General features: G+C 41.5%; 1 protein-coding gene across 3 annotated transcripts in view; it reads right to left on the bottom strand.

Moving 5' to 3' along the window:
- LOC113023571 (ras and Rab interactor 2) overlaps positions 1 to 16,016 on the bottom strand; it is a 38,559-nt gene that overhangs the window by 13,964 nt on the left and 8,579 nt on the right. For all 3 annotated transcript variants that reach the window (XM_080302630.1, XM_026169689.2, XM_026169688.2), the window contains exons 2-7: positions 14,317 to 14,452; positions 6,466 to 6,560; positions 6,004 to 6,193; positions 5,805 to 5,922; positions 1,387 to 1,459; positions 703 to 794 (exon numbers count right to left, since the gene is read on the bottom strand). In XM_080302630.1, the coding sequence (XP_080158756.1) occupies positions 703 to 794; positions 1,387 to 1,459; positions 5,805 to 5,922; positions 6,004 to 6,193; positions 6,466 to 6,560; positions 14,317 to 14,385 (637 nt within the window). In that variant the 5' untranslated portion in view covers positions 14,386 to 14,452. The remainder of the gene's footprint in view (positions 1 to 702; positions 795 to 1,386; positions 1,460 to 5,804; positions 5,923 to 6,003; positions 6,194 to 6,465; positions 6,561 to 14,316; positions 14,453 to 16,016) is intronic.

Below are 16,016 nucleotides of genomic sequence, written 5' to 3'. Positions count from 1 at the left end.
TGAGGTCATATTGAAAAAAACATTAGGTCCCATTTGTAAATTTTGATCATTTTAAGTTTCAGAAAAGAAGATTATGACAGCACCGAGCTGCTCCTTCAGTGTCCGGCTGCAGCACCTGCGGTGTGAGACGGACAGATTTCACAGGTCTTTCCTCCCTTCTGCTGTGAAACTCCACAACATGGTCTCTGCAGATGACCACACATGTGCAGACAGACACACATCCAATACACAACGATAACTTTCGCCCCATCTCCCTGATGTGCAATAGTACCAACTGCAATTTCCCAGTTTAGCAGTTTTTTTATTCTGTTTGGTATAGTATGTTATTCTGTCATATCTTATTCTATTCTATTGTTTTGTTTGTTTTTTCATTTTTCTTAATTTTTACTGTTCTTAACTTACTTTCTGCTGTGACCAAAACATTTCCCACATGTGGGACTAATAAAGGTTTATCTTATCTTATCATCCACATTATAGACTTAAAGGCTCATTTCGAGGCTTCATAATGGAACTTCAATAATCAGCAGCTGATGTCACGATAGCTACATCCTTATGCTATTTATGGTGGAGGTGCAATAACCACATTATCAAGACATACCAGGTAGAATTTACCATGAATTAAGTGCAGACAACTTGGAGATATACTTGTGAGAAATCCAACATGTTCATTCAGGGTGTGAGTTTACAAAGCAGCAAGGCTACCTGCTCCAAGCTGAGCCACCTCCTCCAGCTCTTTCTGGGTCTTGGCTGAAGCTATGGCCTCTGGGAGTTTGAGTGTGAATGGCAGGATATCTCTAAAGAGACAAAAACAAATTAAAATGTGTTAAGAAAGCAGAAGAAGGGATAAACATAGGAGCTGAAGTAGCTGTCGAATTAAAGGTCAGTCGTGAAAGAAACGTGCATGTGTGACAGATTTATGTTTATCCATCGTCCTCGTTTGACATAAAATCCTGGAACAAAAGTGATGACGCCTCAAGTCTGGTTGGCAAAACACGACCCAAACACGGTCATACAGATAAGTGCCTTCATAACACACCCTTGGTTTTCCACTGCACTACATTAACGCCACTTTAATACAGCGCTACAGATACACACACACCCCGTGCTCAGACTTTATAAAGCGAACACGCAGCTGAAGACGATATCTAAAGACAATTTTGTGTCCATTTAATTCTCTGCTTTGTTGTGTCTGCCATTTCTTTCAGCTCAACTATTTCCTGTGTCTGTCTGCGTTGCCCCAGCTGGCACGATATAAAACAAGAAGCGAAAGCCGTGAGCGCTGAGAGCGGACTGCTTACTCGACATTATCCTCATCCATGCTTGAATCATCACAAAGCAACAGCAAAGAAAACCAAACAAAGAAGCTGCCTTAGGTGGGGTATTTACCTGCTGATACAGTAAAAGGCCACGAGCCGGAACAGGTCTGCAAAGCTGATCCCAGATCCATCGAGAGAAAAGGCTGTAGGCAGATGAAATTTACAAAGATCTCATCAGATTTCACACACAGGAAGTTAATGACATGCAGTGCAAGAGTTCACCGAGGGATTTCTCGCCTAATCAGCATTTTTTCAGGCTTGTTTATACTGATGAGATGGTACTTGTGTCAGAAGAATTAAATAAACGAGCCCAACAATTCAGCTCAAAGAAAAAAAAAGGTTCTCAAAGGATAAATTAAAACGATGTGACTGCAACATTTTCAGACGACCTTCGTCAGTTACCCAGGGTTTCTCCTCTTCACTGACTCCAGGTACAAACTGCACATGCCCACTTCTCCGTCGCTTCTGGAAGAACAGGTCAATAATCCAGAAACGCAACAAGTTTTACAAGTTCTCTTATCTCCTCTGGGTATTTTCCCTCTTTTGAACTGGCAGTTATAACACCAGGTCAGGGTGTCGAGTTCCCTCACTGTCCTCACGCCGCATAACAAATATGAGGATATAAACATGTCATCTTGTGTTCTGATTGCTGAAGGCAAAGAGACTCTTGCATGAATCTGTGGTGAGAAATAATAAAAGTGGACGTGCCAATAACTGACTGGTCTTGGCGTACTTAGAAAGCTGGTGCGTTCGGTTTTTGGTGCAACGTTTTCGTCATAGATGTACATAAAAAATAGATTACATCAGCCACTGCTTTGTGACGTCTCTTTGTGAAACCTTCATCATGAGTGCAGGGCAGATGGGACACATTTATGATGTTAGCAGGCTACATTTGTTCATAAAAGGATACAGATCAACAGTCTTTCCTGAGTTTCAAGTTTTATTGAATACAATATGATATTCATGCTGTAAATTAAGGTGACCGAGTTCAAAGGTACACCTGCTGTGAGCACACTTCTGTCTCACAGTGAGATCTGCATCATGTCTGGCTACACAACGTTAAGGTGGCCGTGGCCAAGAAGCTCGAGGCGTCAAGAATGAGACTATAAAACAGCAGGTGATGTCACGATGACTACCTCAGATCATGAGTTCTGATGAGTTTGATCATTTTCTCATTTATTATTTTTTATTTCTAGTATTTAGATCTCTAGTATCTGAAATTAGACCACGAAATAACTCAACATCTACATAAACTGACAAAATCTGGGACAGTGGATCGTTCCAGGTTTCAAGTTGAGATATCCTCAACAACTGTTGAATGGATGTCATAGACCTAAGAGTTCAAATCTCTCTTAGGTGATTTTCACCTCATTTGAGACTTCTTGGCTCTCTGATACACATTTAGGGAAGTGGCTTTGAGCTTTTAGTTTCCATACAGTCACATACAAAGACAGAAGTTACTCTTCTCATTATGTGCACAGGCAGAGTTTCACAAAGGAAACTTTTCTAAAGTTGTATTTATATATATACATAATTAAAAGCTTTTAAGTTCACTTCAAACACTGTGTACAGGGCTAGCTTGACGAGGCACGCCAACTATAGAGCAGCTAGAAGAAAAAGCAGGCCTAAGGCACAATCCCATCTGTGCTGTCATTTCAGCAGGGAAAATCCACAGCTGGTATGTCGTCACTTCTTGGCAGTGTTGCAGCTCAATGACTAATGCTTACCATACATGCAACTGATTTACTTTAATATCTCAGACGTTAATGTTACAATTAAAAATGACTGTTTAACAGTTCAATAAAGCTTCCACAAAGCATAAGGAAGAACCACAACAAGCAGGCACAACTGCAAAGAGCTTTAGATGAAAGAGGTCAGCGCAGGTATGCTGCACAAGCACAAAGGTGACGAAAATCATGGCTGCTGTGCGTGTTTGCTGAAGATAAGTACTATAATTGCTCTTACTTAAACAGAAGCCTGTGTATGTTATGTGTTTTCACATGGCAAACCCTCAGGACAAAAGTTAAATCTAGACGAAAGGTTCATTTCAGCTGTCATTTGTTTGTAAAACCCACATTTCCAGTATCACCAGTCAAGCCTTATAGGGCTGGCTCTTTCAGCAGTTGTAGTTTGGACACTGTCTACGAGCAAAAACAAGATGAGGTCATGATGAGTTTGGAGATCTAAGCTGAAGCACCGTCAGAGGAAATGTGTTAAAATAGTAAAAATACAATAGAAAATGTTGGATTTGTTTTTAATGTAACAACATTTCGGCTTCATTATCTTAACTGGATGCTCTGCTTATTTCCTAGTCTGCTCCCATCTCACTTCCTGAGCTGCGTTCACCAAAAATCACAGGAAGTTATAGTTTTTGGTTTATTCTGTGTATCCTGTGTGGGTTTACAGCTCCTGCCTGGAATCAGCTGCACAGCTCTTCTGCTTCTGACTGAACTGCCTTAAACTGGACACTGCAGGGAAGTTTTCTTTTAACTTCAAGCGTCTTATGTTCTCGTGCAACATTTAATGGCTTTGGCTCTTTGTTTATTCTTTGATTTATCCGGATGACCAAATTCTAACTATAGGTTTTAAAATCCTCGTACAAGCAAGTCTTGTAACTTGGGAAGTTGGCATGAATGCAGGAGGTTATTTTTAAGCCCCAAACTAAAGAGAGAGTCACAGCTTTCATTTCATTGGTCAGTGGGACATAAAACTGGCCTGACTTACCATCCGTGTTGGTCAAGTTACTTGAAAAAAGTATTCAGTAACTAATTACTGATTACTTCCCCCCAAAAAGTAATCCCGTTACTTTACTGATTACTTATTTTCAAAAGTAATTAATTACTTAGTTACTTGTTAAAAACACGATTTACAACCTGAATAGGTAATAAAGTGATAGATCTTTCAGCCCAATTCTACTTTTTCTGCATAATCCATCATACAAAATGTAATCAGATGGAAAAGTCTCTTTTTAAAACTTGTTTTATTAGTTTTAATCTTTTAACTTTATGCATCAAGCAAACATTTAATTATATGCAACATTCTCTGACTGGAAGAAATTAGTTTAACATTTAAACCTATTTTCTGCACATTCCAGCACATAAATTTTTTTTTTGTGTGTTTATCTTTCAAATAGATGCAAGTAAAACACAGCAGAAAATAAATAAAGTCAAAGACTCAGTGGTCCTGTTGCTCTATTTTCACCTGTAAAGCAGGACTGTGGTAGGTGGAGGTTTACTCTGGTGCAGGTGTGCAGCGGTCAGTGGAAGAATCCGCGAGTTTCTCTGTGAGTTTCCCATCACGTCGTAGCTACTCAGTGCTTGTTCGGAGGTTTAGGGGTTTTTTTCACTGTAAAAAGAAGTTTTCTTCCCACGCACAGCGGACACTAATGTTTTTGTCACTTTTTATGGAATCAAACTCAAAGTAAGGTCAGTGCTTCCACGCTTTAAACGCTGCACGCTCATACTCTCTCTGCACTCGATATATGATCCACTGTTGATCTGCACACAGCTGTTGTCACAAACGGCGCACTCGCTTACGTCACTGTCATGAGACACTTTCGCAAAAAAAAAACCCCCAAGGTTTTAGTAACGCAGTAACGCAGCGTTCCTACGGGAAAGTAACGGTAATCTAATTACCTTTTTTGCAATAGTAATCCCTTACTTTACTCATTACTTGAAAAAAGTAATCGGATTACAGTAACGTGTTACTGCCCATCTCTGCTCACCAGACAAGTCCAATTAAAAAAAAATAAGTAATCAAAACAAAGAAACAAAACCTGCTTTCACCCAAAATAAGGTTTAAAACAGTCGTCCAGCTTTATGCAACGATATGATTGGCTCCTGAGTCTTCCAAGTGTCTAGCTTTGTTGAAAGCCTCTTTGGGGCAGGGACGGGACAACTGCCAATTTTGTCAAGAATTCTCAAAAATATTTACTCCTGATTGTTTGAGCCGTCTCTCCCTGCTGGGCGCCACTTTAGTGAGCAGTGGGCGAGCGGCCTGGTTCGAGCCCGACCCGCGGGCCATTTCTGTGCATCTTGCTCCTCACTTTCCCATCCGTCTTCACTGCTTCACTAAAGGCAAAAACGATGGTGTAATAATGTCGTTCCGGCAATTTTCTTGATCAGTTACATTTAAAAAGAAAACAAAACTACAATAGTACACAATGTAACATACACATGTGGCAAACCGCCTCAGTCATAATCTGATTCTTGTTTCGGTGTTGGTTTATTTCTGGGCATCATTTGCAGAGGTGGACAGGAAATGGTGTATTTAAGTCTTTGACCCAGAGGACAGCGTGACTGCAGAGGCGGCTGTGGTCGAACGAGATGTATTCTAAGGACCAAAGGAAACTGAAAGCCTCGTTTTAGCCGTCTGACTCATCTCTGCCATCACAGCTTTTTGAAAAGTGCTTTAAGAGAATGCAACTAATGACTCTGACGTCTAGCGAAAAGTACTTTTTAGTTAAAGGTAGTCAAACATGTCACTTACTGTACTGACTCTCTCTGACAGGGAAGTGGCTGATGGGAGTTCCCGATTCCTGATCCTCCTGCAGACGCACGGAGAGGACCTTTCTTTGCAGAGCGACAGACTTCCTCACCAAAAACACCTGCACCGCGAAATTAAATGTTTGGAAAGACATTCAAAGGAGACATATTAACATCTGCATCCCAGGACGCGACCTCCTCACCCCTGGCGGCTGTTTGAGCAGTATGCGATTGGCCTCCTCTTCGCTGACCCCCAGCAGCAGCCACGCCGGGTGGGTTTGAGTCAGCCGGTCCCACACGCTCATCCTCCTCCGCAAGGAGTCGTACCCAGAATCCCTTTCACCCACCAGCCCACCGCAGTGGCGAGCCTGCAGGTACACACCGCTCTCCAGCCTGCCACAGAGAGAAAGACTTAAACACTTTTGCCACCTGCTGGTTGTTTGTATGTTTTTTTATATGTTTCCTCCTAACCAAAAAATAACTTAGAATTAATAAAATAAGTCAATGCCGAAAATAAACATTTTCAGACTGTCCTCCAGACCTCACCATCTAATTACAAATTTATAATAAACTCCAAATGGATAGAATAAGCACATGAAAACAGAAAGATCTGTGTCATAAAGTCTGGAATAAAATACTTGATAGCACATAGAAAACAGGCTCACCCTTGTAGCTCCACAGGATCCTTGTCCACAGCATGAGAGACCTGAACCATCTCCTTCTTCAGCTCTCCGATCTCCAACGCAAATGTGTCAATCAGCTGGAAAGAGACAGAGTGAGAGGCTGTGACTCTGGAGGGAGCGTGAAAAGGAGAAGAGGACGGACGAGATGTAAATGAAACATAAATTATGAAACTTAAAACTGAGCCTGAGCTAGACTGGACTGGAGAAACTGTTACTCATTTTCCGGTGTAGACCTCATTTCCTGTTGGAAGGAAACAGACACAAAGCACAGAGTGAAAAAAAAAAAGAGGGAAAATTTCTCCTAATCCTCCTGCAGATAACAAACTGCTGCCCAAACTGAAAATGCTGTTTCTAATTCAGACAGGAAGCCTTCAAAGAGTCATCTGTGACAGGCAGTGTTGTTTTCAGGTCGGCACAGATAAGGCTTATCACAACTGTCATTCAAATCTAGGTCCGCATTTAGTTTGGAATATTTTAGGATTCGAGCAGTGATGACATGGATGATACGGAGTCTGTTTTACAAACCTGGAAAAAAGAACAAAGAAAACAAAAACCTGCTCGGTTTATGAAATGATTGGAGACATGTAGATTTTGGTGTCCCCAACTGTAATCCCCCCAAAACATTAAAGCAGCCATGGTAACAAGTACCAGCAAAGCTAATTTGAAGCTCCAGTCTAAATGAATGGGCTTGAATGAGAAAGCCATAACTTTAACAACAAGAGAAAAACTCTAAGTTTGCAACTTGGAAGTTATACTTCCACTACAGTTATTACAGTTACATCACTTTGATGGTATTCTCCTGCAGATTATGCTGCCATGTTTTGTAACATGTAATTTTCATGTAATCAAATTACTTAAAGTCAGGATTTGGTTGCTTTGTAAATGTAAAATGTTCAGTTTAATGGAATAAGGTCAAATGAAAGTGACTGAACAAACCTCTCGTTTTAAATATTTCAGCTGTAATGTTACGAGGGTCCAGAGTCACTTCTTTGGGTGTGTGTGGGTTTCTGTGACGTGGTGTCTTAAGTGTGTTTCTGTTCCTTTCCTTAAACTCCTGAAACGAAACTGCGAGAGCTTTTGGCAGAGTCTCTGTGTCGGACTTCCTGCTTTCCTCAAAAAACAAACAAACAAACAAAAAATAAATAAATAAATAAGAACCCAGCGCAGACTGGAGACTTGCTTCTGTGACACCTTTAAAAAAGGTGAGTGGACTCGCAGACATCGCCTCGGGTGGGCGCAGTGAGTGTTTGGTGTTTACTGTACAGGTGAGCAGTGTCTGATCAGCCCTTTTTCATGACACGTGGCTTCAAAGATGGTAACAGTAACAGAATCCTCACCTCCAAGCTTCAAAAATAAAACTTTGGATCATCTGGATCAAATATGATCCATACTGGCTCCAAAAACTCAACAGTGTCAACAAGTCGGCTGAATTTTCAAAAATGTGAATTCTTCCATCTTTTAGTCTTTGAGGTCTGCTCAGATTTCCGGATGTTTATTTATGATCAATATCGAGGAAAACAGCCCAAACTGAATCAATAATGTTTCATTTGCGTACATTTAGATTTCAACTTGTTCCACTGTATTTCACCCATAGTTCATGTACGTTTTTCTCTCCAAGCTCTGACTCACTTTCACAGTAAGCTGGTAAAATCAGAGGAACCAGCAACAAAAACTGTTGCAACTTCCTTTTATTTTAAAGCAAACGTGTGCCCCTTTCACCCCACACATTATCTCTGAGTCGTCTGCATTCAGTTAAAACACACATTCTGGCAAAATTAATTCCTGTATCGGAACAACTGTGTGCAATTTACTCCAAAATGTACTGGAGCTGAAAACTGTTTGGCTGCATAAAAATGTAACTGATTTCATGTTGTCTTTTTTCACTGCAATTTCCACATTCCCTCACTGCACATTTTAGAGAACTCCCAGGGGTTCAGAGCCTCCTCGTCGTATCAGAGCAGATGTTGAAATCTGGATGCTTTTCACTGATTATCTGGGTCAAACAGTGCAAACAGGGCTGCTCCTGAAAGCCTACAGTATTTATCTTTCTGATATTCTACATTAAAATGCAACATTTAGGGAAAATATGCCAGAAGGATGTGTATCATCACAGAAACGGCACATTTGTAAAGATTTTATGAACTAGCGCGCCCATTATACATTATAACCAGCAGGAGGCATCCTTCTCCAAACATTCTTCCCTAAACTGGGCTCCAGGCCAGACCACAGCCACCACAGGACCTTCAACCCCCCCTCACAGGACTAAGTGGAGCCAGCTCTGTAAAAGCCACAGACTCCCACAGCTTTGCATCAGGTCAAAACTCTGTTACACAACACGAGCCGATCCCCAGTGATACTGCAACACCAAACAACTAATATCTCAAACCCAGAGAAGGAGCTCTCAGCCGGAGCCTGGGTGGAGACAGAGGCTGACCAAAGCTGGAGAAACAGCCAAAGATTTCATGCTTCAAAGCATCAATTTTCAATCAAGAAATGTAAGAAATGTAGAAGTAGAAGCTAGAAAATAGCAAAGTGGAAGTTTGAACAGCATGAACCTTTAATTAGCACGGGTAATCCCAGAAAGGAAAACATTTGCTCTCATGTTTCATCCTTCTAAAGAACTAACGAGCGCTCTCCCATGCTGCTGACAAAGATTACACCACTTCAGACCGCATTGTTTACAGTGTTCCTGATGACAGATCCAGTTGAAATTCAAGCCACTAAACCAACTCAGAGACAAAAACAAAGCTGGCAGCTCCCTCTGCCAGAGCGCCAGCGTCACATGGATGAGCGTTAAGTTGTTTCAGGTGTGTAGTGTTACCTGACATCATCAGCTGTAATGTAATGTAATTATCTGAGTTTGTATTAGCCAAAAGATAACATGGGAGGGAGTAAAATACACCATATGTTTGTTGTTGGAAACAGTTTCCAGTTATAATGCACAAAATGTTTTAAGGCTAGTGGGAATCACATAATAAAGTTGGAATTTGTCAGGCTGGTGTTGGACAGTACCAGGTTAAAAGTTTCCCCTTCGTCTTTGTAGTTAAAGCCAGAGTCCAGTCAAGTCGTAGAGCATACGTGAGCGTGGCATCAGTCTGCTTATCCTAATGTCACCTTCTAGCCTTTAAAACGGTTTCCATGTTACAGAATCATACATGAACTTTTTTTCTCTGCAGAGCCTCATATCCTGAGTTTATCCAGTGACGGAAAGAAGGAGAAACATTAGTTATTACATATTGTTGAGACGGGCACTGAATTATATGAATGCGAAAGTAGAAAGTGAGCCAGAAGAGCAGACATGGGAAATTCCTGACCGATAAAACGAAGGTCAGTGAGCACGAGCGCTGCTGAGTGACTGGATCTGGGCAGAGAACTCTAACGATGATACCCACACAGGCCTTATGTCACACTGATGACCTTTAGAGAAAAACCACCCACATCCATAAAAAAGCACTCACTGATTTATACAGAGCTTTATAAACAGGGTTTATTTTCATTCATTATAGTTTATTCTTAACAGCACAGGTATGCAGAGCAAAGGCAGACTGAAGCGCTCAAACACAGCTCCTTCAGCAATGCACGTGTGTGTGTGTGCATGCGTAGACGTAATTGATTCACTGCATGAGCTGCTGTTAAAGCCATGGATGGAGTCAACGGGAAACTATGTGTTTGGTTTTGACACACAGACGCGTACAGAGCGCTTTCACAGGGTTATTAAAGATGGAAAAAGCTGCAAAGGAAATTAAAAGTGTGACTTTGTTTCTGAGTTGCTGGTCTGGTCTAAAGACGTCTCTTTTACTTTCAAAGGGGTTTTACTCATTCCTCTGTGCAGGGCACTGATATATCATACAGATAAACTGAGCTGATGCAATCACTTCAGGGCTAGTGGGCATAATACACATAATAAGGATTTGTTACATCACTAACAAATCTTTGTTTTCTTTTTTTAAAAGCCCACATTTTACAAAGCCAGAAATGAGACCATCCTCACTGCCCTCTGGGAGAAACTGCCCAGAACAGAAAAGAGCTTCAAGTGTTATTCTTAGTAGGCTTTCAGGGGTGCAGAATTAAAGTATAAGCACCATAATGCCAGAGAAATGTGCAACGTGTGAAGAAAAAAACAAAATCTAATAATAAAAAGTTTGCACATATAAGGCAGCTTCAGAATCAAACCATAGTGGAGAGATGACCTCGTGCATGTAAAAGATTTTACATGAAAAATCAACTTTTCATTAAAAGACTGTATATAAAAATCTCTTTTACACAACTGACTTGCCAGTAGAGGGCACACACACACACACACACACACACACACACACACACACACACACACACACACACACACACACACACACACACACACACACACACACACACACACACACACACACACAGGTGGTGCTGGGAGCCTGTTGTGGTGGTGCAGAGGAGCATCACTATATCATCAGCATAGAAATGAAGGTTTGCTGCAGTGACATTTGGACCAACATTATAAACAACAGCTGTCTGAGAACACAACCCTGGTTCATGAAGCAAGGTACAAATGAATCCATCTACCTGTACGCACGTGCTCATGTCCCAGTCATACAGGCCTAGAGACTGCTCATTGACAACCACTGGTCACCAGGGAAAAGTGTGGTGCTAGAATAGCATTCCCCAACATTTTGGAACCACGGCACATATTTCACATTAGAGAAATCACACGGCACACCACAAAACTAAAATGTCACAACAAGCATATTGATCATTTTTCTCCGTGCATCAGGTACAGAGGAAACGCTTTCTTCTGACCACTGCCCATGCTTCATCTGGATCGTAACTTTCTCCAGGACCCAGCTCAGACTGACTACCTTTTCTTTTCAAATATTTTTTTGAAAATTTTGCTATTGCTATTATCACTGTGGTCTCAAAGCTCGGCTATTATGTCATTTCTTCTTCCTCTTCTTCTGTTTTACTGGCAGTTGAGAAGCCATTTAATTAGAGCAGGTAGTTTTACTGCCCTCTAGTGGAGGAGAATGTAACTGTGTTGCCTGTTATGCTGATCACTTAGAGTACTAATCAGTACTAATCAGTACTACTCAGGTGGAACCAGATAATCTTCCACGGCACACCTATGTGCCGCAGCACAGTGGTTGGGAAACACTGCGCTAGAAGATCCTGTGGTTTCCAGTAGCTGGAAGCAAGGAAGACGTCCAGTTGTCTGCAAACGCTTGCCTAATATTCTCCAAGCTGTTGTGAAACTGTGAAAGCTGTGGCATGGATCGGCTTCAAAGTAAAAGTAAAACCTTGCCATAGCAGAGATACTCACAAAGGAACATCTTTTACTGTGAAGGTGAATGTTTCTCATGTCAGGTCTTCACTTTTTCAAGCTTTGCCACAGTTTGCAGAGTAAATGTTAGAATCTTCCGTGCAAACGGACGGTTGGGGCAATCTGCTAGCCCCGAAGCAATCATAGGCTGGTTTTTAATGCTGCACCATTTTTGCAACCAATTTCACCCAGCAACAGGCAGTAACCACTCATCACCAGTTGGGAAATACACGTTTTCCCTTAACACCCCATATTTGCCAGGGAGAAGTCGCTTAATAGTATCTAGGCCTGTGTGGCTCAGGCATTAGATGAAGTTAAAGGTCAGCCTCAGAGTTAAATCAGGGTTTTATACCACAAGGTTAGGACAATCCGTTTAACACTGACCAAGGCTCACACACAAAATAAAATGTTTAGGGCACTGAAAGATGAGGAAAGACTGAGGAAATCAGAAGCAGCGAGGAAACAGATTTACTGTCATGTGTTAACTCTCGAGAAATAGATCAGGTCTTTTCATAACACAAGACTACAACAGTACATACAGGCACTGCATGAAAAGGTTTTCACATCTGAGTGACACTTGGAGCAAAAATATGCAACTGATTGCAGAAGAGAAAGAAAACAGAAGAAATTAGGAGAAGATGAAGATGAAAGGGAGAGAGAGGAGTGGACAGAGAGAGGTTTTTATGAGTCCTGTGAGTGTGTTTGTCAGGCTGCCAGGAAGAGCAGCTGGTTTTGTTCATTTCCAGAACTTCTTCGATGCATGGCAGAAAGTGGAGGAAAACTGTCAAACACACTGATCCACTTTGGTATTTCATCAGTCAACAGTCCATATTTCCTGATTATATGAAGGAAAAGTGCTTAGTCAGAATTAATAATGGTGAGAATTTAAAGTTAAGATAAAACCTCAACAGGATAAAGAAATCCCAGAGTGCATAAATCCAAACAGACTCTGATGAGTGCTTTAAAAATACTAATAAAAAAAAAATCATGAAGACATTCATGAGTCTGTCTCAAAAATGGTAAGAAGAAAAAAGATTACTGAACAGGGGTCTATGAAATTATTTGTGATTGTCAATAGATAAATGTGGCCTATCAAAACTTTTTTTAAAGAAACTATATGCAAGATCCCAAGCCTGGAATCTTTCCCAAATCAAACATTCAGATATTCAAGATCATCAGAAACCAGCACCATTGCTGTCGAACAGCAGGGCGCCAGAAAAAACTGAGCTCCTGCTGGATGAAGACAGTGCAGGAGGAGAGAGGGAAGGTGTATTTGGTGGCAAACTTAAATAAAAGGGGGAAATGACAGGTAGAGGGAGAGACCTGGCTGATATATGGTTTGGCAGAGGTGGAATAGTGAGGGGACACTGGGCGAAGGATGCTGAAGATGGAGCTGCCAGGAAAAGAAAAAGACCACAGAGACGGTCCATGGATGTAGTGAAGGAGGACATGAAGGAGGCTGGTGTGACAGAGGAGGTTGCTGGGGTGAGATGGCGGCAGATCATCTGCTGTGGCAACTCGAGAGGAGGAGGAAGAAGAAGAAATGTGATAGCAGTTTAAAACACTCAGAAAAATACTTAATTATCAACAGAATAATTATGTTAGTTATGCTGAGGGGTGTGCATGATAACCAGCTGAACAGCTGCTGCCAGCGGGGAACCTTTTATGACACCAGTTTGTAGCTTAAAGCAAAAATTCTTGTTCACTTTCATGTTTTTATTCTAAACTCTACTGGGGCAGCTTTGCATAACTAAATGTTCAACATAAGCCTTCTTTATCTTCATCTCCTGTCTAAAACGAGCTGCTTTAACTCCTCCTCTTTAAGGCAACTTTCTTCTGATTGGCTGCACCAGAAGGTATGAACAGGTGGGTGGACTTTTTGTTTTCACAGCCAACATCTGTGACTATTTATCTGATATGTGTTTACACACCTCTCTGCATTTAATCATTAGTTATTATTAATCTCTGGCTCTCTTCCACAGCATGTCTCTGTCCTCACTTCCTCCCCCAAACCCAGAACCTGTCACAGCAGATGGCCCCGCCCCTCCCTGAGCCTGGTTCTGCTCTGAGGTTTCTTCTTGTAAAACAGGAGTTTTTCCTCCCCACTGTCGCCAAAGCGCTTGCTCACAGGGAGTTATATGATTGTTGGGTTTTGTCTATTTTCTTTGTATTATTGTAGGGTGTTTACCTTTCGATATAAAGCACTTTGAGGCAACCGTTGTTGTGACTTGGTGATATGTAAACAAAGTTGTATTGAATTGAATGTGTAAATAAGTTTCAAATATGAAACAGACATTCATCGTTTCCTGTCCTGATCCGTCCAATCAACCAGTTACCTCGGTTTTCACATCACCCTTAATCTAAATCATCTCAGCTACAGTTTGTTTGTTCAATTAATCCAAAAGGTAAAAAAAAATTGTTTAAATAGTTTCATAAAATTCAGCATCTGCCACACAAATGTGATGACTTACTTTTCTGCATGATCTTTGTTCTGCTATGTCTCCACAGAGCTGTCCAGTCCTTACCTTAAAGAAACTGCTGCTCCTGTCTGTGAGACCACAGGAAGGATTTCTGGGTTGCGAGCTGGAGGCCATGTTGTCTTCCTGTCAGCAGGACTCGGTCCTTCTTCCTTTTAGGTCAGCGTCTGCAGAGGCTGGCACTCTGTGGGACACAAACATGTTTCACTTCAGACACTTGAGCTGTGGTGCACCCAGAGGAAATTCCAGTTTCGGCCACAGTCGGGGTTACAGTGATGCTCGTCTGCTGGGAATCTTTGATTGTCACTCTCCTCCCCTCCTCCCCTCCCCCTTTTTTATTTTGGGCTGAACTGCTGTCCTCTGATTACCTGTCTCCACCGTTTCCTCACCGTATCACATTTTCACTCTCTTCATTCCTTCATCCTGTTCTCATGTCCTCATCCCGTCATTCATAATTTATTTTCCATCCCGGACAGCCTCAGTTCCAACACAGCTGCTTTCCTTCCCCACCCATCAAAAATTAACGTCTCCAAATATGAGAAAACGTAAATGTCTGGTGGTTTTTAACTTCCATAAAGTGAAAACAGAAACAGGCCTGCACCTTCACATTTTTAAAATCTCTTTTATGGTCTTTATCTTTGTCTCTTTGTCTCTCGACCTGCCCTTCTCTGCAGCCAGGCTGAAACTATTAAGACTAGCACTTTCCTTTCCTGCAGAGGTTCATAGTCCTGGTGAATCAGGGCGATGCGCCATTTGTCCGTCAGTCTCCACATCCACTTTTATCTCCCTCAGACAGGAAGCCATTAGCCCCACCCCTCACCCCCCCACCCCATCCCTCTAACCCGACCACCACCATCACAGACTGAGGGGGAGGAAATAAAAAACCAGAGACAGTTCACAGGTTCAGGTCAGGAAAGTGACGACCAGCTCATCCACACTTCATGGTGCCTCAACGAACCCACCCTCAGTTCAATGAAATATAATACAGAACATATCCTGGTGCAACAGTTTGAATAAAACTATGAATCTTCATGTATTTGTCTGCAGTACTGCTCTGATTCAATTATATTTTTATCAGGTTTTTAAACACTGATTTATTGTATCATATTTAAATTTGTATTTTTACTGACTTTTATTTAATTTTACTTATTGAGACATTTTATTACACGAGCCTTTAACCATCCAACTGTCCATTTTCTATCACTTATCCAGGGCCGAGGTTCAGACCTCCCTCTCCTCAGCCACTTCCTCCAGTTCAGTCGGAGGAACACAGGGGCGTTCCCAGGCCAGCTCAGAGATACAATCTCTCCGGCGTGTCCCGAGTTTGCCCCAGAGCCTTCTTCTTAGGACATGCTCAGAGCGCCACACGCAGGAGGCATTGCAATCGGATGCCTAACTCAACTCCTTTCATGCAACTTTGGAGGGGGGCGGCATTTGGGATATTTTTAATCATAAAAATGTTTCCTATCATAAATTTGGGAAACTACAAGTTTACAAAAATGGACCCTTTGTGTTTCAAGGACAATAGAAAGAAGCTTTGTTTTTTTATATATTATTCCACCACAGATAACAAACCGGCAGCAGGATGATTTACTGCTGCAAAATATCCTAATGTTACATCTACAACCCAGAATCATCATTGTTGTTATGCAATAATGTTTAAAATTTGGGGGTTTTGACAGATTTTTAAATATTTATGTTTTCTTGTTTTTTAATGACATTTGTCACATTTATTATGCACGGTACAT

This window comes from Astatotilapia calliptera, chromosome 6 (assembly GCF_964374335.1).
Source record: "Astatotilapia calliptera chromosome 6, fAstCal68.1, whole genome shotgun sequence".
In the NCBI taxonomy this organism is placed as follows: Eukaryota; Metazoa; Chordata; class Actinopteri; order Cichliformes; family Cichlidae; genus Astatotilapia; species Astatotilapia calliptera.
The sequence above is the reverse complement of the archived record's forward strand: the minus strand, read 5'-3'. Positions and strand labels throughout refer to the sequence as shown.